Source organism: Diplotaxodon limnothrissa, linkage group LG2 (genome assembly GCF_057381915.1).
Source record: "Diplotaxodon limnothrissa isolate DT_005_m linkage group LG2, D_limnothrissa_male_GT1.1, whole genome shotgun sequence".
Lineage (NCBI taxonomy): Eukaryota > Metazoa > Chordata > Actinopteri > Cichliformes > Cichlidae > Diplotaxodon > Diplotaxodon limnothrissa.
This window is the reverse complement of record NC_140597.1, coordinates 3,559,503-3,585,639: the sequence shown is the minus strand read 5'-3', so window position 1 is coordinate 3,585,639 and position 26,137 is coordinate 3,559,503. Positions and strand designations below refer to the sequence as shown.

General features: G+C 38.0%; 3 protein-coding genes across 3 annotated transcripts; all 3 read left to right on the top strand.

The window, feature by feature from the left end:
• Positions 1–4,041: 4,041 nt before the first annotated feature.
• Positions 4,042–6,012, top strand: LOC146638053 (uncharacterized). Its single transcript, XM_085374386.1, has 6 exons — positions 4,042–4,084; positions 4,270–4,587; positions 4,666–5,022; positions 5,118–5,231; positions 5,468–5,521; positions 5,900–6,012. The coding sequence occupies exons 1-6, from the start codon at positions 4,042–4,044 to the stop codon at positions 6,010–6,012; spliced, it is 999 nt and encodes a 332-aa protein (XP_085230512.1).
• Positions 6,013–10,458: 4,446 nt separating this feature from the next.
• Positions 10,459–12,217, top strand: LOC146638052 (immunoglobulin superfamily member 3-like). The gene is made up of 6 exons (XM_085374374.1): positions 10,459–10,501; positions 10,668–10,997; positions 11,078–11,434; positions 11,524–11,640; positions 11,960–12,009; positions 12,101–12,217. The coding sequence occupies exons 1-6, from the start codon at positions 10,459–10,461 to the stop codon at positions 12,215–12,217; spliced, it is 1,014 nt and encodes a 337-aa protein (XP_085230500.1).
• A 5,107-nt stretch (positions 12,218–17,324) lies between these two features.
• LOC146638051 (uncharacterized) lies at positions 17,325–23,626 on the top strand. Its single transcript, XM_085374362.1, has 5 exons — positions 17,325–17,367; positions 17,508–17,837; positions 17,921–18,277; positions 18,386–18,496; positions 23,559–23,626. The coding sequence occupies exons 1-5, from the start codon at positions 17,325–17,327 to the stop codon at positions 23,624–23,626; spliced, it is 909 nt and encodes a 302-aa protein (XP_085230488.1).
• The last annotated feature ends 2,511 nt before the right edge of the window (positions 23,627–26,137 follow it).

The following is a 26,137-nucleotide window of genomic DNA, read 5'->3' as shown; positions in this document are numbered from 1 at the left end:
GGCATTATTACAGTATAGTGGAGTTTCCTTACCTCCACCTATTGGCATCTTGCCTTCTTCAAAACACCACAGTTCCTTTGAAATCGAACTCTGTAGAGCTGCTTCGTGGCCATAAGGTTGTGTCTTAGGATGTGGTCAGTGGTGGTCAGGAATTGTGTCAATTGAGAAAAGGTTAACAAATCTGCAAGAGGTGTCTTCTGCTCTGCTGAGATAGTGATGATGATCCCAGTTTCTTTATCCAGGTCAAAGCAATCAAGAAAAACTGTAACGATCATGAACCTGACCTCACAGCCCATTGTTCATTCAGTGGTGCTAGCTCCAGTCATTATACAAAGGTAATGTTTTTAAGACTGGTTAAAATTCTGCATTCAGCGGAGTCTGAAAAAGTCACTTGGATGTGTGACAAAGTGTTTCTATCACTGCAAACGCTACATCCAGATGAACAGAATAAACTTTCTGGGATTTTCTTACCTGAATGATTGAACATGCATCAAGACAGTAAAGTCAAATGCTGATACGTTAACATATTTTTATTCTTTTCATGGCTATTGTTTCTAATGATAATGTAGCTATAATAATCCTGCATAGACATGCCCGTATTTTGTGCAATTTGGGCAAGCAGTGACAAGGTAATGTATCACTTTTTTTCTTTCTGTACTTCACACATTATAACAAATTGGGAATTGTGATGGATTGTGAATCATTGCATCGCTGACATTCTGGTTATACAGTTCAATGAAAAGCTGTGCAAACACATATGCGCCGCTCTTAATGGGTGATGTACAGATAGAAACATCTGTGATCTGTAGATTTTGTCTTTCTTTTTTTTCTTTTTTTTTCAAATGTTTACAAAAAGCTGATTTCAGCAAAATGTTCTGAGTCAATACAAGATACACCATTTGTTAATAGTTTTCTACAACACTGGAAAAAACCAGGACATTAAACTATGCTGCTGTTCAGGAGAAGATTGTCACTCTTTGAGACTCAGTGACTCTTCAGTGTTCACTGGTCTTAACATATTATCTTTGTATGTTCTTGTTTTGCTTTTTCTGTGTGAGATTAAAATAACCAAATTGATAGTATTTTATTCTTTCATAATGATTATGGTAGTAGAAAGTTAATCCCTCACCCTCTGGATGATCTTTGTCCTTCAAGCTTGACCCTAGGAGCTTGAGGCCCCTATGCAGAATCTTAGCTGTTTGCAGGATTGTGCTCATCTGGAAAAAGAACTCAGATGTTGTTTCTGGAATCTACTGGAGCCACTCTCTCAGTTTGAGCATCACTGCATCGAGGGGTCCAGTTAACACGGAGACCACTGTTGCCTTCACTTCCACATTTCTCTAACTATTCTTGAAGCTCTTTCCTGAGGTTCATGTGGTCCTTTCTAATGTTGCCATCATTTGATATTGCTACATAGATCACTATAGCCCTTTCCTCTGCTTGCTTCCACTATTATGTCCCACTGGTTAGCTTTCACAAGTTTGTCTGTTTCTGGAAGTCCCACAGCTTGGTCATTCTGAACGCCTTTGGGGTGTATCTCATTTTCTAGGCCATGCTCTGCACAAATGGTCCTCTATACTATGCTGGCCCCTTGGTTATGGTGTTCCATGCCTGCAAGCATCTTGCACCCTGTTGTTATGTGCTGGATTATCTCATGGGAACAGCCTGCATCCGGTAAACCCGGGTCTCTAATGATCTTGATCTTGTGCTTAAAGTACTTAGATCTTTTGCCTAGAACTTGTTCCTGTGCTGCCGTGATTTGTATGAAGAGATTAGTTTCTTTGTCCAGCCATTGGTACGATCTTCTTTGTCATCTATTTTTTTCCACTTGCTGGTTGTCTTGCAGGATTCTGTCTTTCCACAACGGTTCCTTTTTCATGTGCCTCTTCTTTTGTTGGTTTCTGAAGCCTGAGGTATCACTTAGCACACGATCAGTTGTGACCAACTTTCTTATGTAGTCATGGATCTTTCTTGTATCATCTCAGATAGTGTTTCTTTCTGACAGTCATTAATCCTCAGTGTTAGGGTGCTGGATTAGGGGTGAAACCCTCCATGCATGTTAAGGAGCTTCCTTGTCTTGAGATCAGTTGCTTATTTTTTTTTTTGTCAGCTTATTGTCTCAACAAGGTTTTTGATGACTGGCAGGACTTAGGTATTGATTGGCTGGATTTTGTTCATCCCATTCAGCTGAATCTTCAGAACTCACCTTACTCTCTGCAGGAATTTGACAGTTGAGTCAGTCATAGTGGTCTCTTAGTCATTTCTGTTTAACTGTGGAATTCCAAGGTAATAATAGCTATTTTATCTGCAATGCCACCTTCTGTCTTCTAACTGCACAACTGAATTGGATTTCACTCAATGACCACAAAATTTGCTTTATTTTTCCTCCTTCCTGCAAGGGATCTCAAACACTGGATTAGAGATGGGAGACAAGAGCCACCTCAACAGGACAATGCTCTGCATCTAAGGGACAAAGGTCACTCTTTCAAGGATGCCATTGTTCACATTTTGGGCAGAGAAGATATGTCACAGTCTGGCGAGGGCAGACTGTATGAATTGATAAGGACCCAAAACGCAGACCCCAAGGAACAGGGAACAAAACTTGAATGTTAACAAAGAGTGAGCCGTTTAATGCGGCTGGTAAAAGGTACAAACAAAAGGCAAGGCAAACTGAAGCAAAATTAACACAAACCTAAACTGGGAAATCTAAACAACAATATGAAAAAACCTGGACATGAAACCTGGAGGAAAGAACATGGCGTGAACAACAGACAACCTGACAAGGAATGAACAGAAACACACAGACTAAATACACACAAGGGTGATGAGGGGAAGTGGAAACACATGGGGAAACAGCTGACACTAGTCTGACATAACGAGACAAAGGAAGTAAAGCTGACTACACTGACATAGGACACAGACCTTCAAAATATAACAGGAAACATGTGACGCAGACAAGACAATATAAACTTGACAACATAAGACACGCAGCATGAAACACATGAAGGGCCAAGGGAACGGGAAACTGAAATACAGCGGTAGAAAACACAAAGGGAAACTAGTAAACAACTTAGCTACCCTAAAGAACTCAAACATATCATCCAAATAAACTAAAACTCAAAACGCTGGGTCAGACCCAGGAACGTGACAGGATAGATAGTTGACTTCTAACAAATTCCTGCAGAATTGCTGCTTTGCGAAGTTTTTTTTTTTCATTTTTTATCATGTGTTTTCTGCAACACGGGTATCTCAACAACTGCAGTGTTGTTTGCTATATAATTTGACCCACGACTTACTCATTATCTCTTTTTGTCAAGAGGCTAAATCATCTCATGCGTGCAAGAGGCATTGGTTCAGCTTTGCTCTTCAGCTCTTCTTGAATTTTGAGGTAGCATTCTTTCTCCCCAGCGAATGATGAGTCTTAAAACTTTGTTTTCAAATGCAAAACATGATATATATCTGTACCTTGCACTACATGCCACAAATTGCAGTGCTGACTGAACTGAGTCCTATTTGAGTGTTCAAGGTTTAAGGACAAGAATAAAAATCAAATAGAGGCAACATTAAAAAAAAAAAAAATTTAAAAAAGGGGGGGGGGGGGCAGGATAGCTCAGTAGGTAGAGTGGTTGCCCCATGATCGGAAGGTCGGGGGTTCGACTGAACAGCTACCCTGAGGTACCCCTGAGCAAGGCACCGTCCCCACACGCTGCTCCCCGGGCGCTGCATTGGTGGCTGCCCACTGCTTCACTGGGTGAATGGGTTAAATGCAGAGGAGTAATTTCCCTATGGGGACTAACACACACACATTATACATTATACATTACTATACGGTGTTATTGTTTGGAAAATGGACAGTTGCAACAGAAGATGAAAGAGAGGTGATAGGTTTTGCAAAGCCCAGGATGAGGCAATTGCGACAGGAAATGTACTTTTGAATCTATTGTGTGTTAACCAATCAGATACCGTCTGACCTAAAACAACCATCTTGCCTCCTCCACTCACTGAAATACCAGTGTGGTCTCCAACAGAAGCACTGTCAAGATGATCATCTTATGGATTACATTGTTTTTAATTCACCAAGGATGTAAGTGCTTTTTTAAATTTGTCTAAAAATGTTCTTAAGAATTTACTTGTCAAACAGATGCATATAAATTGCTGTAAAAATAGTTTTGCACTTATAAGTTACCTTGCACTACATGTACCTTGCATGTAGTGCAAGTTAAATATATATCAAACAAGATTTTATTTTTCTGCTTTCTCTTAATTCAGATACTGTAGTTCCAGTGAAAACTGTTCAGCTTGGTGAACCAGCGACTATAACATGTGCTATACCCAAAGAGCTCAGCAGTAGAGGAGTCCACTGGTACAAGCAGAGCTTTGGGGAAACTCTGAAGTTAATAGTGACAGTATTCAAATCTACAGAACCTACTTTTGGTCCTGAATTTACTAGTTTGAAATTTGACATAGGTGATGATTTTGCCAGCCTGACCATTTTGAAAGCAGATCAAGACGATGAGGGAATCTATCACTGTGCAAACACAGAAAGGATTGGAGTTAAATGGAGTGGGACGTATTTGTTGGTAAAAGGTAATAAACTGACATGCTTTTACAAAGTTTGAAATTGTTTTAAAACGTGTTTTGAAAAAAAATCTTTTTTTATTACAGGAAACACTCAGAGGACATCAAACTATACAGTTAGTCAGCTGCAGATAGAATCAAACCCAGTTCGTTCAGGAGACACGATGACTCTTCAGTGTTCAGTCTTCTCTGACTCTGACAACCAGACATGTCCAGGAGGTCTCAATATTCTCTGGGTCAGAGAGGGATCAGATAATGCTCATCCAAACATCATCTACACTGACACAAATAGAAGTAATGACTGTGAGAAAAGTTCTGACCCTCAGGATAGATGTGTTTTTCAGTTCTCTAAGAACGTCAGCTCCTCTGATGCTGGGACCTACTACTGTGCTGTGGCCACATGTGGGGAGATATTATTTGGAAAGGGAATTACACTGGAACTTGGTATGATTTTCTATTTAAAAACTGGAAGTTCTGTTTACAAAATCAGCACGAGTGATAAAAATGTTTGAGAACTTTTTGTTTGTTTGTTTTTGTAGAATCAACTGAGACAGTATTCATTCAGAGCACGATATTAATAGTTTGTTTGGCTGTTTCTGTGATTGGAAACGCGTTCCTCATCTTCAACCAACAAGTATGTAAATCACATAGAGGTAAGCGTTATAAAAAGTAAAACATTTATACATTTTATATACAATATCATAAGTTCTACAGAAGAACGATGAATAGAATCTGCAATAATTGAGGTGTTTATAGTGGTTAGTAATTAATCAATCTAATATATTTTATTAGAACAATGTATTTCTATGCATGAGATTTTTAGGTTCTAAGTCAAATGACACAGTTAAGTTCATTTCACTATTTATTTATTTATTATTTTTATTCTTAGGAAATGAAGGTGCTTTATCAGATATACAAACTGAAACCTCGCACCAACTTGTAAGTAATAATAATTATTGGTGTTAAAAGATGTGACAATTGTTTTTCTATCTAACTGTCTGTGAAGGTTCTCAGTCATCCAGGTCATCGTAGTCTAAGGAGCTTGGAAAGAAAAGCGTCTGGACTTCTTTGAGTTGCTTGAAGACATTTCATCTCTCATCCCCAGTGGGGGAAAGTCCCACTGGGTTTAAATCTGGGACTCTCCACCATTTGACCCTTAGAACTGAAGAAGCTTCTCGGATGAGAGGTGAAACGTCTTCAAGCAACTCAAAGAAGTCCAGACGCTTTTCTTTCCAAGCTCCTTAGACTATCTACCTAACTCTATCTCAATTATATAATTTTATTTTTATATAACTGTTTTTAACTACGGCACAGACTGAAGAAGCTGATGATGAACTAAACTACGCTGCACTGAATTTCTCTGAAAGAAAAACAAGAGGAAAAAGGAAGAGAGAGGGTGCTGAACACAGTGTCTACTCTCAAGTTAAACGCTGATGCCAGTAACAATGTCGTGGAAGATTGCTTTTTTTTGTATTGATCACATGTTTTAACCATATAACTTTAGTAATTGTAGAATTACATTTTCACCAGTTGTATGCATGTGCACCACAAGTGGGCCTTATGCTCTATCACACATATATACACACACACAGAAAGGAGCCATTGTTAGTTCATGGGAGACGTTAAACAGATGGTGAGACTCCTGCTAATCTCTAGGTGACGGCTCGGCAAAAACATGTGTAATTCTTTACCTCTCTCTCTCCCTCTCTCTTTGAAGGGAAGGTATAGGCCTGTGAGATTGGGCAACATGTAGGAGTTGTGGAATGTCTTTGTCTGTTTGTATATAAGATGTAAGGGCGGCAGCCATCGTCAGAGACTGCTTAGGTATTTGACCAGAGTCTCTCCATATTGCAATATGTTATTAAACTCACTTTAAATCATGCTCACCAAGGTGTTTGCGGGTTTATTTAAAATGTCCACGACAATCTCCTGAAATTCTATATTTGTGACCCTTTAGTCATGTTTTTTTTTCCTCTTCATTAAATATTAACTGTTAACAGTTTATTTGCTTCATTACTGACTGGCTCTCAAAGCTAGAAATTTAGTTTTGTCGCATTTCTCAAATCCCTGATTTTAAACTGTATTCAATGATTGTCCTACTTTTTGTAATTAAAAATATATTTTTGAGGTGTCAGTTGTTGTTTTTTTCTTTGTAATTAATGCAATACAGTACAAGAATTTTTTTTTTTATATTTTTGCTTCCAAGATATTTTATTTCTAAAAGGAACAATCCAAAACACACATTTTAGTGCTTATTTTCCTATTTTTTCTGTATTTGGACAGATTCTATACAATATTTATTGTTAAATCTCATCTACATCTTTAAAATAACAATTTAGAAAGCCTTTAATGCAAAAAAAAGTCATTATGTCAGCAATAACTTTGCTTATAGAACTATGGTTGGTATTGATTTGAGAAACAATGTTACAATGCAGTTTTGTCACATCAGATGCCAGATGAGTGGACTCAAAAGGCGGATTTCACTAAACAAGTTTGAAGAGTTTATTTACTAGAAGAATACACATTTTTCCCAACACTTACATTTATTTAAATTTTCTTGAGTAGGGTTATGCAGTCACGTTCTATAGGATCTTGCTAATTACTTACTGTGTTGCAGCAGAGTCACATGTAAAAGAGTCAGGATACCTGGAGTTTGACACCCCTGCCATAGATCCAAAGAGGGGGGGAAGCTCATGGGCAAACAAACAGTAAACATGAAATGGTTACTCCATGCCTTGTTATTCAGAATGACACGATAAGGAACTGAAACAAACTGAGGTAACAAAAACACAAGAGGTGAGGGCAGAGTGGAGACACAATGGTAACTATACACAGGTGAAATAAATCTAAATAACAACGCATGGAGTAAACTAAGAACAAGGCAAAGGACAAATGGGTACCAGAATCAATACTAGCAGGGTGACAGAGACTTAACGAGTCACAGGGAACACAGGAGAGACAGTGTAAAGTAAAATTAGGATTACAAGCAAATTACAACTATAAACTACGGAGCACCGCAGGGGACATGGGAGGGAAAAAACATTAAGACGGACTTTTGCGAGATCTCGCAAAACAAACTCGGGATCTCGCAAAAGTTTTAGCCGCATTCTACGGAGGTCGGGAGGTCGAGGCACGATGTGCCGGGAAAGCGGTGTTCCTCCCGGCTGTAGTAGGTCTCGACCTCCCGTTAGCTTCGAGATGGTGGGTGTCAGATCTCCAAAAACGTCGGAGCACTTTTGCAAATATGTGATGTCTTGTAAACCGAGCAGATATCTGACGTTTACACAACTACATTCACGCCTCAAAATATCTTAAAAGTGTATTTTGTGACCCAGGAAGCCTAATATTACAACTAAGTAGCTGCCGCCATTGTTGGAATTCAACTTTTGCGAGATCTCGCAAAAGTTTTGCGAGATCCCAAGTTTGTTTTGCGAGATCTCTCAAAAGTTTTGTGAGATCCCGAGTTAGTTTTGCGAGATCTCTCAAAAGTTTTGTGAGATCCCGAGTTAGTTTTGCGAGATCTCGCAAAACAAACTTGGGATCTCGCAAAAGTTTTGCGAGATCCCAAGTTTGTTTTGCGAGATCTCTCAAAAGTTTTGTGAGATCCCGAGTTAGTTTTGCGAGATCTCGCAAAAGTCCATCTTAATTTTTTTTTCCCATGTCCCCTATGGGGCTCCGTAATAAACAGATTTTAGAAGCAAAACTAAATCTAAGAAGGCCGGAGAATATAATATAGGAACATGAACCAGGTGATATCTGCTAATTGGTCAAAGATCCAGAATCATGTCAGGGATAACACAACACAAACTTGGAAAAAATTTTCATTTATTGATATTTATTCCAGAGAATATGTGATTAATATAACTGACTTAGCTTTGTTTTGGCTAAAAAACAACTGCTTTGGGCTGGGAGGTCAATTCCTTAATCATAATCATGCAAATTCTCATGACCATTGAGGGTTTATACTTTAAGAGCTCTTTGGAGCACACAAGTTGCAAATAGTTGGTCCACTGACGGATTGGTTAGCACTGTTTCCTCTCAGCAAGATGGCTTATAGTTCAAGTCCTTGCTGAGGCCTTTCTGTGTGGTGTATCCATGATCTCTCTGTGCGTGCATGGGTTTCCTCCAAGTACTCCAACTTCCTCCCGCAATCAAAAGACATCCAAGTTAGTTGAATTGGTAATTCTAAATTGACTGTGAATATGAGGCAAACAAAGTACTTTAAGTGTATGGAATAAAATACTATATAATGTATGATTAAAATGACATCTTCTAAAGCCCTTTAAATAAAAAACATCGTAAAAATAAATGTATTGCAAAATTTAAAGTGGGTATTGAGAAGGCATCAAGTTAAAAATTGATTTTATTGACATGATCATCAAATATGTTCATAATTTTTCTCTTGCTACTTTGAGTTGAAATACTTTTGAAATGTGTTTCATTGATCTGTATTACCTGTTCTTGACTGGAATAGGGGGCATTTAGTTGATTCATATTGCCCAGAAGAAACTTTTAACCCTTTAAAGCCGGTTGGAGCGGGGACACTCCGTTTCAAAAAAACACTTCCTACGTCCATCAGCGCCATGACCTGCCCGAAACCGGAAGTGACGTCATTTTGCGGAAATGTAGTTTTTTTTTACCATCAGGGCCTTATGAGCCTATATTGGTGTTTTTAAAAGTTATCTTTGACTTTATGACTTTCTGTGTCGTTTCTGGGATGCTTAGGACTCATATTGCACAGCTGGAAATAGTTTATTTTGATGCACATGCTGTTATTTTGCAAATTTGCATTATAATATTTATTTTCATTTTTCCCGCAGTATAAAAAAATTGGTGTATTTCAAAAATAAAACTATGAAGACACTCAAAATAAATTTCCTGTGGTGGGAAACTAGTTTGTGCAACTTTTTTGTATTTACAGTTTTGAGGGATGAGTCTCTGACTTTCTCTAACTTTGTAGTTTATTGCACTTTTTTGCAATTTATGTAATTACTATGCACTTAATGCAGACATATTATTAAGATTTGGGCTATAATGGTTGTATTGATGTATATAAACTTGAAATGCTCCCAAAAATGGCTCCACAGCATGTAAAAATATAATATAAGCTCTGGCGGACTTGGTTCTATGGTGGGTCTTAAAGGGTTAATGATGCATAAAACAATGAGTTTTCAACGAGGCAGATAAAGATGCCTACATTTACAAATAAAGGCTTGATTTCATAATTATTATCTGAGGTTGTAGGTTTTCTCAATCCAGCTGATGCAAAGAAAAGCTTTCTATTTTGATTTAGTCAGTAAAATGCTGCAGTATAAGTTTAGCATCATTCTGGATTTACCTCTAGCTCCACCATGGGGTTAACACGTGTGATCGTTATTAAACTACTTCAGTAATGTTGGTTGATTCACAATGAATTTTGCTGCAAATATGGCAGTTCTGATTTTGAAGAGGTGAGGTTATCTTCTTTAGGAGGGGATATTGGTTTAGTCAGTTCTGCAGTGCTTCTCAGGAGTAAACTGTCATTGCCAGCAAAACAGCCAACCAGGAAATTTCCTCTAAAATGCAAACCATGATGAACTAATATATTTCTAAGACTATATGGCACACATGTTTAAGATTCACTAACAAAAATAATAAATATCCAGGGATAGACGAAATTGTACAAAACAATAGCTAAAAAAGGATTACTTCAACACTAGATAAAAGAGAGGTGGCCGTTTTTTACTATGCCCAGGAGGAGGTAAATGTAACAGGAAGTGTAGATTTGAATCTTTTCAGAGTTAACCAATCAGGTGCACATTACAGTCTGACTTATTGTAATCATCTCACCTCCTTTTCACTGAAATACCAAAAAAGTCCTTAACATAGATCAGTGTAAAGATGATTGTGATGTGGATTACAATGTTCTTTCTTCATCAAGGATGTAAGTACTTTTTTCTTCTTTTGTCCAAAATTATTCTTAGTGAAAAACTTGTCATGATGATTTATATTGTGACCTGCAGGAACAGAAACCAAATAAATATAATTTTGCATTAAAAATTTTCCACATCTTACAACATTTTATTTTTCTGTGTTTTCTTTTTCTTCAGATTCTCTGGTCCCAGTAAAAACCGTTCAGCTCGGTGAAGCAGCAACATTAACATGTGCTTTGCCCATTAAAGAATTCGGCAGTATAACAGTCCACTGGTACAAGCAGAGTGCTGGAGATGGTCTTAAATTAATTGTGACATTGTCAAAATCAGCACCACCTGAATATAGTCCTGAGTTTTCTAGAAAGAGATTTAATGTGGAAAATGCTAATAATGTTTGCAACCTGACCGTTCTGAAGACAGTCCAAGAGGATGAGGGAATCTATCACTGTGGAATAGCTGAGTGGATGTATCCCATTCAGTGGAGTGAGACGTATTTGTCAGTAAAAGGTAAGACTGAGCTACTTTTACAAACTTTAAAGTTTCTACTATAAGCTTTAAAGCATCTCCGTATCTTTTGTAATACACAGGAAATACTCAGATGACATCAAACTATACTGTTGTTCAGTGGCCTCCAGTATTAGACCCACTCCATCCAGGAGAATCAGTGACTCTGCAATGTTCGATCATCTCTGTCTTTGACAAAGCAACATGTTCAGAAGATCTTAGTGTCTTTTGGTTCAGAGCCGAATCAAATAAATCTCATCCAAACATCATCTATACTCATGGAAATACACATGATGAATGTGAGAATCGATCTGAGACTCAGAAGAGATGTGTTTATCGCTTCTCTAAGAACGTCAGCTCCTCTGATGCTGGGACTTACTACTGTGCTGTGGACATATGTGGGGAGATATTATTTGGAAATGGAACTGCATTGAAACTCGGTATGATTTTTCATTAACTGTTCTAAACAACAAACAAGATATTTTTATACCGATTTGAGTGCTAAAACATTTTCTTTGTGTTTTTGTAGTGCAACCGGCACAATCAGTATTCACTCAAATGCTAATATTAATAGTTTGTTTGGCTATTTCGGTCATTGGAAATGTGTTCCTCATATTCAACTCAAGAGTATGTAAACCATTTAAAGGTAAGTGTTATAAAACATTACAATTGTTTAAAAGTCATAAATGATCTCATTAGACTTTAATAATGGAAAGACCAATCATTCATGGATTTAACGTAAAAATTCATATAATAAGTTATTCTGTAAAATCATCAGGAGTCAATCACACCATTGTTAATAAACCTGCTTACAATGAGGTCCCCCCCACTGCTTAGTGTACCAACTTATTTTTTTGAATAACACATTCCTATCAGCAGGATTTTTATTAAGGATCATGCAATCTAAAATAAAAAAGTGCACTTCACTATTATATATTTGTTTTAAACATTTTATTTATCTTTAGGAAAAGAAAGTGCTGTATCAGAATCACAAACTGACAAGTTGAACCAACCAGTAAGTGATGAAAATAAATGTTATTTAATTCAAATATTGTCTACCTGGAAAGCTCAGCATCAATATTTTTCTTCTAATATTTAATTAACAGATTGAAGCCGATGACCAGCTAAACTACGCTGCACTGAATTTCTCTGAAAGGAAAACAAGAGGAAGAAGGAAGAGAGACATTACCGAGGACAGCGTCTACTCTCAAGTTAAAAGCTGAAGCTGATATCAGTGGTGAAGAGCCCGTTAAAAATTAAATTGAACCTGAAACATGATTGCAGATCCTATTATTTGTGACAGGTCTTCTTATTTTGCTGCCTTGATTAAATACTAACTGTGAGCAGTTTATTTGCCTCATCGCTGACAAGTTTGGGCTCTCAAACTAAAACAAAGTCTTGTCACATTTTTGAAATCCCTGAATTTTTTATCTGTATAAACCTGTTTCCTTGCTTTCGTTGATTAAAAACTATTTCATTTAGTATTTTGGATTCTTTTTTATGTTTAGGGCAAGATACTACAGGTAAAAGAACTGGTCAGTTTTTTAGAATTTGGGTGGTTTTGCTAATAGTATTTTAGTATTTAGTATTTATTTATTTATTGTCATTGTCAGAGAACAATGAAATTGCATTTGGGGCTTCCGTACAACCCGTAAATAAAATAATGAAGAAAATAATAAATACCCCTTAAAACCCAAGTGTAAATATTTAATAGTGTCTTCTTTTATGTTAAAGTAGAGAAATTATTTTATTATCCCGTATCTGTTTGATATGTAAGCAATCTGGGCACAGCCATTTTTTTCAGTGGTTGATTGTAAACTGTGGTAAATAATTTATACTATATATATGCAAACCTTTATGAGTTATACCTTATTAATGTTAGAGAAGCCGTTTGTGTGTTTGTGCTTCATTTACTTTATACAAATGGAACTGTAGCTAAAAAAAAACACAGATTAGAAGAATGATTAGTCTGTTGGTTTTCATCTCAGAGAACATATTAATAGACTAGAATAGGTAAATTTGACAGTTGATGGAACATTAAAATCCAGAGTAATGATAAATGTGGACAGGCATTTTTTTTTTAAAAAAAAACACACACATAAATTTGTATTTTGAACTTCAGTTGATTTTTTCTTTATTTACCTTTGATTTAACCTTACATTAAGGCTCCTCTGAAAATCACTTCAAAAATTTGTTGCAGCAAGCTTGATGCAAGCGTTTCCATGAGGTGAGTGGGAACATTTCTCCAAGTGGTGAAGATGGCCGCACAAAGGGAATCTACTGTCTGGAACTGTTGTTCATCTTTTTTTTAAACTTTCCTTGCCATCCATCCCCAAAGGTTTTCAACTGGATCAGGGCAACATGCAGGACCGGCCAAAATAGTGATGTTATTCTTCTGGAAGAAGATCCTTATCCTGCAGGCATTGTGTAATGTAGCGTTGTCCTGTTGAAAAACCCAGTCGTTACCACACAGACGAGGGCCCTCAGTCATGAGGGATGCTCTCAGCAACATCTGGACATAGCCATCGGCCGTTTGATGCCCCTGCACCTCCTGAAGCTCCATTGTTCCACAGAAGGAAAAAGCACCTGAGACCATTATTACACCCCCTCCACCGTGGGTTGTAGAAAACATCTCAGGTGGGATCTGCTTGTCATACCAGTAACATTGGAAACTATTAGAAACATCTAGTTTTTTTTCTCATTAGAGAATAAAACCTTCTTTCACCTTTCAATGTCCCATGTTTGGTGCTCTCTTGCAACTTCCAAAAGGTGAGCTTTGTGCTGTTCAAAGAGACGAGGCCTTTGAATACGTTTTTTGTTTTTGAGGCCCTTCAGTCTCAGATGCCATCTGATGGTTATGGGGCTGCAGTTAGTACCGGTAACATCCTTAATTTGGGTTCAGGATCGTCCAGTGTCTTGATGACAGCCAATGGGATCCTCCGACCCCAAAAAATCTGACCAGCACTGTCTTACTACATCCCACTTCAGCATTGATTGTGTGCTGCAAGAGACCCTGCTTATGCAGTTTAATAACCTGAACATGTTCAAAAATGAAACATTTTTTTTGCCTTTGCCATCAGAAACTCATGACAATGTGACTACCTGACAGAAAATGACAATGAATCCACATTTCTGCACAGATTTGGTCCTAAACTTTAGGTCAGCTGTAGAAGAGCCTGTTTCATTTTAAGCATTGTTCTCAATATATTGCATGCTCTAAACAAATATTTTGTCTCACTCCCATTTCTTCTTGTCGCATGTTGAAGCTCTACTTGGAACTTTGTTAAGATTTAACCTTGCAAAATACAATTTTTTGCTATTTTTCAAGTGGTCTTAAACTTTTGATAGGGATGTATAATGAGAACTGCATAGAAACTGTCAGGGTCCTGGGACTGGGCGACCCAGGATCCCTGAGCAGTTATGTATTATATTATTATTATCATTATTATATGTATTTTGGTGTTGCTGCTGCTCTTCTCCATGCTTGTAGATGTGTGTGTGTGTGTGTGTGTGTGTGCGTGTGTGTGTACGTCTGCGGGTATGCTTGGAGGATGGAGCTCAGCCACCTGCAGGCCTGAGGGGTGTGGCCCTGTGGAAGGATTGGCCACACCCGAAGCCACACACCTGCCGCTGATCAGGGCTCGTCGGGGGAGCTACTTAGGAGAGTCTTGGAGCTCCCACCGACGCGGGATCATTGCTTGGGACTCCACGTTAGTTACCCAGTTTAGGTTTTGGTCGTGTAGTGTATGCCTGCCATTGTTCAGTGTCCTGACTGCTGCCGCTATTGTTTCCCGCAGGAGGAGCGTGGAGGGCTTAAGGAGCAGCGAGCACCGGGAGTGCAGACACGGGAGCAGAGAGCACTTGGAGGACACGACACGGGAGTCTGGGGAGAAACACGGGGATTTATTGTTGTTTGATATCACCCTCTGTAAATAAACACTGTCTATACGTAGAGCACCGCGCCTGGGTCCTCCTTCCCCACTCCTTCCACGGTGTGCCATGCCACACCGTGACAGAAACAGTTTATTTAGGTGATATACTGTTCTGGATGCATTTACACTCATCATAGGCACGAATGTCATGGCAATTTGGAGCTTTTAATGATTTCTTTCAAGGTAGAATGATTAAATAGCATAAATACAAAAATACCTAGAATGATAGGGTTTATAAGTTTTAATGTATTTTTTGCATTCTCTTCTATCTACACAAAGTCAAACGTTTATAAATAGGCTTTGATATATGCATACACCTCCAATGATATTTGGTTTTATGCCCCCAGATGCTTTTGGGTACTCTGAATGGATACTGGATCACTCCTCTTGGCAGAATTGGTAGCGCAGACTAAAATTGACTGGTTTCCTTGTGACTCCTCCTCATGACTTTTCACTGTCTACAAATTTTCAATAGATTTAAGAATGGGATTAAATTAAACAAAACAACAACAACAAAGAAACACCTTTCAATCAGCGTATGTCATCAAATCAATTATAACTGATAGCACAATTTTTCAATTACTACTGGACACTACAGGTATTACACAGGTAGTCCAACTCCTCAAGAATAGCACATCACATATGATTGCTGTATCTCCCAGCACAGTCTCAAGAATATTGATGCTGGCTCGTTATTAAACTCTGGCTCTCTTCCACAGCATGTCTTTATCCTGTCTTCCTCTCTCAACCTAACCGGTTGCAGCAGATGCCCCCGCCCCTCCCTGAGCCTGGTTCTGCAGGGGGTTTCTTCCTTTTAAAAGGGAGTTTTTCCTTCCCACTGTTGCCAAAGTGCTTGCTCATAGGGGGCCATATGATTGTTGGGTTTTTCTCTGTATGTATTATTGTAGGGTCTTTACCTTACAACATAAAGTGCCTTGGGACGACTGTTGTGATTTGGCGTTGTATAAATAAAACTGAATTGAACTGAATTGAATTAAATTGATTCTAGGAGACAGGCAGTTAATCTAGGAGAGCTGGGTTATAGAAGGTCCTTATCCATCAGCAGGACTGGTATATACTCTTTTGTGCAAGGACGAACAGGATCTACCACTGGTGACCTGTGCTTCTTACATGTGAGAGCAGGTTCACCCTGAGCACATGCAAGAGATGGAAAGCGTCTGTAGAATCCATGTAAAACATTCCTGTAATATCATTTAGCATGACCAGTTTGTTGTTGGGTCACTGGTGGTCTGAGGAAGGAAATCCGTGGAAAAATTCACAGACCTCAAAGTGATAGGCACCAGTACCCTTACTGCCATTAGATGTCCTTGGATCCACTGACAGACTATGAGAATACATGGCCTCATGTTGCAAGAGTATGCAGGCAAGTCCTGGAGGATAAAGGAATTGAATGGGCCCAGTGTTCAAGTCATCTATATTCATTAGAACAACTCTGGGACATTATGTTTCAGTCCATCTGACACCAGCAGGTTGCACCTCAGACTGCTCAGGAGCTCACTGATGCCCTGATCCTGATCTGGGAGGAGATGCCTCAGGACTTTTGAGGTCTGATATGTTTTCAAAGTGCCTCTCTGAAGTTTTTGAGCAGTGTACAATTGTTGATCTTGAAATCTGCAATCTCAAAGGACATGAAATCAGTCCATGCTGTGCAGAGTTTGCTCAGACTAATAAAGGAAAACTGTCTTAGAACATAATGATTTGATTTCATAACTTAGGTCTATACCATATCTTTGTATAGGTATTTTGATATTCTTTATACAGCCAGCTGATGCAAAGAAGACATGCCATTTTGATTGAGAAAGTAAAACAGTGTATACCAGCTAAGGTCTTGGAGGTAACATTATTCTGTCTTTACCTCTAGCTCCACCATGGGGTTAACATGGGTGACATTCAATGCAAGTGCTGATTGGTTTGTTATGAAAAATGCAAAAACATATAAATAAATAAAGTTGCACATTAGTTGGGCAAAAGCCTTCGCTTCATCCTGTGCGCCAGCTTTTCTCCAAGTCAAGATGTCAAATTTCATCAGAAACTCAATATGTAATGTTTTTGTGTTATTTCTTGCACTACACACCACAAACAGAAGTGGTGACTGTTCCACTGTTTATGTCCTTCAGATGAAAAGAAAAGGAAGGAATAGAGAACGAATAACCACCAAGAGAGAAGTAAAAATTAACCAAATGGATAATTACAACAGAATATCAAAGAGAGGTGAAATGTTTTACAGAGCCCAGGAGGGAACCAGTGTGACGTGAAGGGTCCTTTTGAATCTATATGTGTTAACCAATCAGAATCATTTTACAGCCTTACCTAACATGATCATCTTGCCTCCTTCACTCACTGAAAGACCGTGTTCTCAACAACGAGCAGTGTCATGATGATGGTGCTGTGGATTACTTTGCTCTTTCTTCATCAAGGATGTAAGTGCTCTTTAATTTTCTCCACAACTATTCTATGAAGATAAATTATGTCAAATAGAAAAAAATGTGTTGAAAATAAAATGAATTATTTTGCATTTGAACATTTTCACATAATTTTTTTCTGTATTCTCTTAATTCAGATTCTTTGGTTCCAATGAAAATCGTTCAGCTTGGTGAACCAGCAACGTTAACATGTGCTTTACCCAGCAATAAAGAGCTCAGCACTTTGGAAGTCCACTGGTACAAGCAGAGTATCGGGGATGAGCTCAAACTGATTTCAACACTGTATGGAACTACACCACCTCAGTATGGTCAAGAAATATTTAGATCAAGATATGACGCATGTAATAAAAAAACATTTAGCAATCTGACCATTTTGAAGACAGTCCAAGAGGATGAAGGAATCTATCACTGTGGAATCATTGAATGGCTTAATCCTGAATGGAGTGGGACATATTTGTTAGTAAAAGGTAATAAACTGGCATACTTTCAAAAAATGTATTAGTGTGTTGGAGCATGTTTTGACGATTGTCTTTATATTTTTAATAAACAGGAAACACTCAGAGGGCATCAAACTATACTGTCGTTCAGTGGCCAGCTGTATCAGATCCAGTCAATCCAGCAGACACAACAGCTCTCCAGTGTTCAGTTTTCTCTGACTCTGACAACAACACATATGCACGGGATCGTGATATGTTCTGGTTCAGAGCTGGTTCAGACAAGTCTCATCCTAGCATCATCTACACTGGCAGAAAGAGAAGCAATGAATGTGAAAAACCATCTGACCTTCAGAATAGCTGTGTTTATCGCTTCTCTAAGAACATCAGCTCCTCTGATGAAGGGACTTACTATTGTGCTGTGGCCACATGTGGGGAGATATTATTTGGAAATGGAACCGATCTGAAAGCTGGTATGATTTTTTGTTTACTACTGGAAGTTATAGTCAAGGTATGTTGGCAGCATATGAGTGATTTTTTTTGGAAACTTTGATATATCTTTCTGGTTGTTTGTTTTGTAGTGGAAAAAACACAGTCGGCATTTATTCAACTGGCCTTAATAATAGTGTGTTTGGTCATTTCTGTCACTGGAAATGTTTTCCTCATCTGCAACCAAAGAATACAAAATAAAGGTAAGTGTTGTATGATGATTTCCAAAGCTAAGATTGCCCCGTTATTCAAGTAGCATTTCCATTGTTTAAATATGAATATGAATACATATTAAATGTTTTGTGTTATATATTTATATGTTAGGAAATACATTTTGAAATAGTTGCCACATCAAATGCATGTTACTATTTTGTATTTGTCATAATAATTGAATTCATCTTTATGAATAGAAAATGCTATATCGGAAGACCAAATTGACACCTCACACCAACCAGTAAGTAATGAAAATGCTTGTTATTCAATTAAAACTGAAAAGCTCATTATTATTATTTCACCTGGTTGTTATTATTGCATATCTTTATTACACAGGCTGAAACTGATGGCCATGTAAACTATGTTGCACTGAACTTCAGTGAAAGAAAATCGAGAAGCACAAGGAAGAGAGACTTTGCTGAGGACAGTGTCTACTCTCAAGTTAAATCCTGATTTCAAGTGTTGTGTGTTTTCTTGAAAAAACAAAAACACAGAAAATAAAAGAAAATTAGGAAAAAATATCAAAGAAAAGAAAAATCAACACATCAACTTAAAATTTTGCAAAAGAAAAAGAAAAACAAAAAAAAATCCTCAAACTACTATGTGATTTAATCAGTGGATTCACACTCCTGTTGGAGAGGAGACGTGAGTCCCGCTCATTCCATAGGTAGCTTTCTGCCTTTGTAAGAGAAATTAAGTTGAGTGCTGCTGAATTAGAAGCTTTTCTTGTAAAAACAAATTGTTTTTGTTGGAGATACTGTAGTGTGAGAAAACACTTGTGCAGACTGACAGTATAAATTCAGGAATGTGAGAGTCAGGATCAACTGTGTTGGTGAGTTTATCTGAACTGAGCCTTGCAGCCATGTTGTTTGTTACTGCAGTAGCATTGTATTGCCTGTTTGTCTTTCCTGTTAGGTGAGCTTGACTTTATATTTGCTGCTTTTTGTTTTTTTTTTTTAAGATTAGATAATGTAGTTTGTTTCTACCTTAAATAGTTGAATGGAAATTTGAATGTGAATTATAGCTTTCGTTGTTTTTATGCTAGGTCACCTAGTCCCATTTTAGTTTGCATGTTAGTGTTATATCATGCACAGCTGCACGGACCGCCTTGCAATGCATCATCTCTGCTAATAATCACAACAACAGCAATAATAACAACAATAATAATGACATGTATTATGATGAATATGACTTGCTTTGAGGGTCCGGAGTCTAGTGACTCCCAGTTTATGTTTATTAATATTCATTGATTTTGTTAGTTTATTCGTTATTTGTAATTATTTCCAGTGTTTAGGTGTTCTCTGTGCCTCCCTTGTGTTACTTGTGTTGTGTCTAGTGTTCTTGGTTCTATGTTCCCCTTTCCTGTTTTACTTCGGAGAGTCTTGTGCATCAGTGTATTCTGTTTTGCTTCCACCTGGTCTCATCTCGTCTGATTATTGTGAGCTGTGTTCCCTGCCTGCCTGCCATTTCCTCACTTCTCTGTGTGTAATATATAGTGTGCGCTTGCCTCTGTCAGATTGTCTGCGTTTTCTCCTGTTTGTCATCCCCCGTGTTTCATCCTGCATTTCCTCCTCAAGGTTTCCATGTCTTAGGTTTCCAGTTTCAGGTTTTTGGTAATGTTTTCTATGTTCCTCATGTTCTTTAATTGAGCTTTTCCCGGTTTAGCTTTTTGTTTGTTTTTTCTCAGTTCCTCCGCCACCTTTTGTTTTGTAGCTTTTTGTGCAGTCAAGAATAAAGGCTCGTTTTTGTTAAAGATCCACATTCATCTCCATTGTCTGCGTTTGGGTCCAGTTTATGTTTGCATCTGGGGATGAATATCTGTGTGTTTTATGTGTCTTTGTGCCCTGTCTGTGTCATTTCATTACATTTCAGTTTCTTTTTTAAATGCTTTATAAAACAAAAATAGTCTTTACTTTCGATGAAGTCACGCAAAATGTCTAAATAAACATAAAATATGGAATTAATATAAAAACGATAAAATCTCGACTACCACACTCTCAAACAATGAACTCATATCTTACATGTACAAATGTACTAAATATCTTGTTAATCACATAGACTTTCTAAATGGCACTATGAACATGCTAGTTGCTGGTAGGTCTTGGGCTACACAAATGGTGCTTTTTGTTAATTGTTCTGTTTATAATTATATCCATAACTTTTAAGGATATAATTTTTAGCCATAGTCAAATTGTCAGAGGTTTCCAGTTCAGAGATCATGGGAATATTTTTCTTTTTAATTTATATTTTATGTGGGCTTTCTGGCTTCAACAAGTGCTCACTGATTCCTGCTGGGAAGGTTTGTTGTTAACTGGGCTCTAGTACCTCCAAGTCTGAGAGTGTGTTTAAGAGATAGGTGACCAATCAATTCAATTCATTTGTATTTATTTAGCACCAAATTACAATAACATTCAACCTGAGGCACTTTGTTTTGTAACATGAAGACCCTACAATAATAGAGAGATAACCCCAAAAATCAATCTTCCCTTTTTGAGCAAGCACTTGGTGACAGTAGGAAGGGAAAACTCCCTTTAACAGAAGAAACCTTCAGCAGAACTAGATATACTTTCATCTAAAGACAGAATAAAGCAGATATTGTGGAAGAGAGCGATAGTTTAATAATAACTAATGATTAAATGCAAAATGTCGTTTAAATACTTACATAGTGAGTAAATAGGATAAGTGAAGTCTGTCTCTTGAATCAGGAGGCTTGTTTAACAAAAACAGGGCATGAAAGCTAAAGGCTGATTCCCATTCGACTTTTAGGTAAGTGAGCCAGCAGTCAGAGATCAAGCAAACCATAAAAGTAAAGTTTGTCAGTTTACTGTCAATCTACATCCAAGCAAAGACTCACAGCATTGACCAGCAGCTCGAAGCAATATAGCAGCTTTACTTCATGGAATCATCAAAGGTGTACTCTCAGTGGCCGGGGAACAATATATGAACAGCACCACCAAGGCCGTGTCCTTCCAGAGCAATACGAGAAGAACACAACCCACAAAGGCTAGTGGATCTAAGAGCAGACCACAACAACGAACCTGAACCAGTAACCACAGTGCCAGACTTTTAAGAAGGAAGCTTTTCCAGTATAAAGAGCTGGACTGTACCAGGCCCTGACATGATTCACACCTACTGGCTGAAGAAGCTGACTGCACTGCATGAGCGTCTGGCAGCACAAATGAACCAGCTGATGGTCAATGAGACACACCCAGAATGGCTAGCTCAGGGGTCGGCAACCTTCACACCCAAAGAGCCATTTCCATGTAAAAAAAGACAAACACTGGGAGCCGCAAATACTTTGTGACATCTGAAATGCAGATAACACTGTATATATTGTTTTGTTGTTTTTTTACCTTTATGCTTTGTATAATCAATTATAATGTGTTGGTTATGAAACCCATGAAGTGCTACAGAGAAAATTAGATTTTATTTATGTAATGAACACATTTTGATCATCTTGAACACTTAAAAAAATAATAACAAAAGAGAAACACGCTGAGTCCAAGGCGTCTTTCAAATGAATTAAAAAGCTGAACTTAAATTATCCATGTAACAGGCAAAACAATATTGTGAGGGGTCATCCGTATATCGCCTTTGGGCTTTTGGAGCCTTGACCTGAATTTAAAAAATAAATTGGAAAAAAACAATATGTCACTAAACAATGGAAAACAAATATTTGCATAAATATTTATTTTAACTGGTTAATGGGACTTCTGTTCCTGAACCTCTGCGCACAGCGTCTGCAAATTTGGGCTGTACAAAGCAACTTTCATCTTTACGCAGAACTGTAAACTGTCACCTGTGAGGCATGAGCAGTTTTTGTTTTTAACATAGTTCATGGTGGAATAGCTAGTCACATACGTATGCGGATCAATAGGACTCCAAATGTATATTTCTTCATGTTTATGTAGGTGCTGGGGATGGCATTTCATGTTTCAAACACGAGTTTGTGATTCTGAACTTATTGGCCTGCTATGGGCAACATCCCCTGTCAAGTGTTTGAATTGGGACACCCACATATCTTTGTCAGCTATGTCAGCCAGCTCGATCTCCAGATCAGGTTGACTTACACCTGCAGCCACATTTAATAGGGATGGATCGATGGTCAGAGGAGGGACAGGGAAGCATAATGTGGGTTTTTCTCTCTGAACTCACTGAATCGTTTCCCAAACAATGCTTGCATTGTGGTGATTGCAGACTGCTAATACTCAGAATTGATCAACTCATGAGCTTGTTTGCACTCCCTTACAGAGGGAAGTGAGAAAGTGTGCCTCTCTGTAAATCTCTGGCTAAAACTTTCCGTTTGGACTCAAATACTAACACTGTCATGTCCACCATGAAGTGCAGCTTTTCCAGCCACTCTGGCTGTTCCAGCTCAGAAAAGGTGAGCCCTTTGCTGCTCGTGAAAGTTTTCACCTCTCGCTGACATGCAGCGAAGCGTTTCAGCACCTCTCCTCTGGACAGCCACCAGAATCTGTTACAAAGCAGGAGATCAGAGTACATGTGCTCCACCTTAAACAGCAACGCCATTTCTGTGGTTCTGTCTTTGACAGTCTTCGCAGAGAGAGGCATCTCTCTTGTTTTTAAAGTCTGCGATTAGGTGTTCTGAAATCTTAATGAATGAATCCTTCATATATTCTCCGTCCATGGACAGCTTCCCATGCCTGACTATTTCCTGAGCTGCCACAAAATTTGCATATATAGTTGAATTTGCAGACTTCATCCACGTCTTGAATTGATTTTTACTCAGATCAGCCTTCTCCATCTGCCCAGGCATCATTAAATGTTGTATTTTCTTAAGATATTTTTCTTTTCTTACATTTCCTCATACTTGGCCTACCCGGGGTTGAAAGTCTCGATAAATGCATGGACTTTTGGCGGATATACAGGCTTCTGTGAGTGTGACACTTATTTTGAGCAATGAAAATAATAAAATATAATTTTATTTTAATATTTCAAGATCACAATAATCTTCCAAGTTAGAATTACACTTTCTAAAAAGAACTAACACTTCAGTTAAATACTTATAATGTATTTTTTCCATTCACACAGAGCTGCAGTATAAGGATGAAAGAGCCACGTGTGGCTCTGGAGCCGAGGGTTGCAGACCCCTGGGCTAGCTGAAGGCAGGGCACTCCTGATCCCCAAGGACCCACAGAAGGGACTGGTCCCATCCAACTACTGGTCAGTAACCTGCCTCAGTACCACATGGAAGCTCCTGTCAGGCATCATACCCATATGGAAAAGAAATAGTAAAAACTTATATGTGATTCACTCATGAAAGTGGCCACTTTCTCATTACTTTCATACATTGTTTTAGTAAGTATCCAAAACATACAAGTTTCATTATATAATTTTTCAAGGGATCTTATATCTGTTTTCACTCTTGTATGCTTTTCATACAAGTTTCACACAAGACAGATACAAACTTTATAAGATTTATACATATCTTTTCCATATGGGTAGGGCCTTAGAGGAACAGGCACATGGATCAGTACATGAGTGGGGCACAGAAAGGAATTGGCAGGAATACCAGAGGAGTGAAACACCAGCTACTGGTAGACAGAGCTGTCGCCCGAGACTGCAAGACCAGACTGACCAACCTGTGGACTGCCTGGATTGACTACAAGAAGCCTATGACTCAATACCCCACACCTGAATGCCTAGAACTATACAAGTTCAACAGGACCCTGAGAGCCTTCATCAGGAGCTCAATTGGGATAAGTAAGTAAAAAAGTAAGTAAAATTTTATTTATATAGCACCTATAAAGATAAAAATCCCAAAGTGCTTCACAGAAGCTTGTTATGGAAATTTTAACAATAACCTGCAACACACCCAGTGAGCTTGATTTGAAGTGAGTTTAATAAACACATTGCAATGTGGAGAGAGCATCCCGGTGAAACACCAGGACCATCTCTGAATTGTGGTCACACACACATTCACCACTGGTTACCAGTGTGTGAATGTGTGTGTGACTGGGTGGATGACTGACTGTAGTGTAAAGCGCTGTACAAATACAGACCATTTACCATTCAAGCTGCTGTCCTGCAGAACAACTTCAGCTATCAAAAAATACAACAGGTAAAGTTCTTAATGCTATAAATTTGATTGTAATTTTGAATTTTCTTTTAGTGATTTTATGTGTTTTGATATTTATAATATTTTTATTTACTCTATTATCCTAGAATATGGATACGTGGATGTTTTCTGGTGTTGTCTTTACCATGATGAAAGCTGACAGATGTACAAAAAACAACACAAAGCCAGCAAAGAGGCAGCAAATCTACATGGCTGCCAAGGCTTTTGGGCTGAATTAGGTCTACGTATCACTCCTTGGTATGTTGTTCTGTTCATGCTTTTGTCAGTGTTTAATAAAGCAGCAGTTTGGTCATGAATGGCTGTTGTTTTACTCTGTCTTTTATCTCATTTACATTATTGCACAAGCACATCAAAAACTATGTACGGGATTGAAAATGGACATTACTAAAATCACATAAGAAGTCAGGATGTCTACCAAATGGGAATTTAAATATGTTCATATATATACCAGTGGAGTGTGTTAATATGTGTAACTCTGCAACAGTGAACTGTAAATAATACTTTTATTACATCATATGTAACCATGTAGGACATTTCACCATTTTGCTGCAGTCTTGTAATAAATTGTCTTAATAAATATTTTGTTGTCTTATTGTGTATCAGCATGTCCCACTGAAGTTTTGATAGAGCCCCAGCTCTCCCACAAAATCAGGTGAGCACCAATTTTTAGAAAACAGAAAACATTTACACAGGAAAATGGATTTCTAACATTAACCCAAACTATCTTACTGTAAATTAACACACCTTAAAAAGTAGCTCACAAGGTAGAGGTCATCATAACGGAACGATTCTTAGTTCAATCCCCTGCTGCCAGTGTATTTTGGGGCAAAACGGTGAGCCCTAAGTTGTTCTCTGATGCATTTATTGGAGTGTTAATATGTTTAAATATCAACTAGAAAGAACTTAGCCATAGAAAACATGAATGTATATCTTGCATTCTACATCACAATAAAAAATCTAGAGTTGGGTGCACAAATTTCCATTGATTTTTGATTTTCTTTTCTAATACACACAAGTTAAACATCTACATAGAGGCTCAAATATATATACAACCACAACTACATATTTATTATGAACTTTAAATAAAGAATTTCCAAATTTAAACATAATAACAATAATAATAATAACAGTAATAATCCCAGCATTCCCAAGAATATAGGAAGGTTTCAAGGATGAGCTGAACTGGGAGGTATAGACCTGCGTGATGTGCTGTGGAGTTTCTTTGTCTCTGTGCTTTTTTTGTTCATACATAAGACACTATAGTGTCTTATATATATGTCTTATATATATATGTTATACATGTCTTATAGGGTGGCGGCCCATCTTCAGAGATGACTTTGGCATTTGACCAGCGCGCTCTCTCCATGTTGCGACATGTGAATAAACCATTTCGAACAAGCTCATCGGGTGTTTGCAGTGTCTTTTGAGTTTCCATGACAAATCTCAAACTTTAACAGCACAAAATGCTAAAAATTGAGAAATATTTTGTAACAATAGAGTTTTCCACGTCAGAATCATTAAAGCAGACAGC

Excerpts from the sequence above, each read along its gene's own strand:
- LOC146638052 (XM_085374374.1), top strand. The coding sequence starts at position 10,459 with ATGATTGTGATGTGGATTACAATGTTCTTTCTTCATCAAGGAT. Across the intron at positions 10,998-11,077 it reads GACGTATTTGTCAGTAAAAG|GAAATACTCAGATGACATCA; the intron begins GTAAGACTGAGC and ends TGTAATACACAG. Across the intron at positions 11,641-11,959 it reads AGTATGTAAACCATTTAAAG|GAAAAGAAAGTGCTGTATCA; the intron begins GTAAGTGTTATA and ends ATTTATCTTTAG.
- LOC146638051 (XM_085374362.1), top strand. The coding sequence starts at position 17,325 with ATGATGGTGCTGTGGATTACTTTGCTCTTTCTTCATCAAGGAT. Across the intron at positions 17,838-17,920 it reads GACATATTTGTTAGTAAAAG|GAAACACTCAGAGGGCATCA; the intron begins GTAATAAACTGG and ends TTTAATAAACAG. Across the intron at positions 18,497-23,558 it reads CCAAAGAATACAAAATAAAG|AGCTGCAGTATAAGGATGAA; the intron begins GTAAGTGTTGTA and ends CCATTCACACAG.
- LOC146638053 (XM_085374386.1), top strand. The coding sequence starts at position 4,042 with ATGATCATCTTATGGATTACATTGTTTTTAATTCACCAAGGAT. Across the intron at positions 4,588-4,665 it reads GACGTATTTGTTGGTAAAAG|GAAACACTCAGAGGACATCA; the intron begins GTAATAAACTGA and ends TTTTTATTACAG. Across the intron at positions 5,522-5,899 it reads AACCTCGCACCAACTTGTAA|AAGCTGATGATGAACTAAAC; the intron begins GTAATAATAATT and ends CACAGACTGAAG.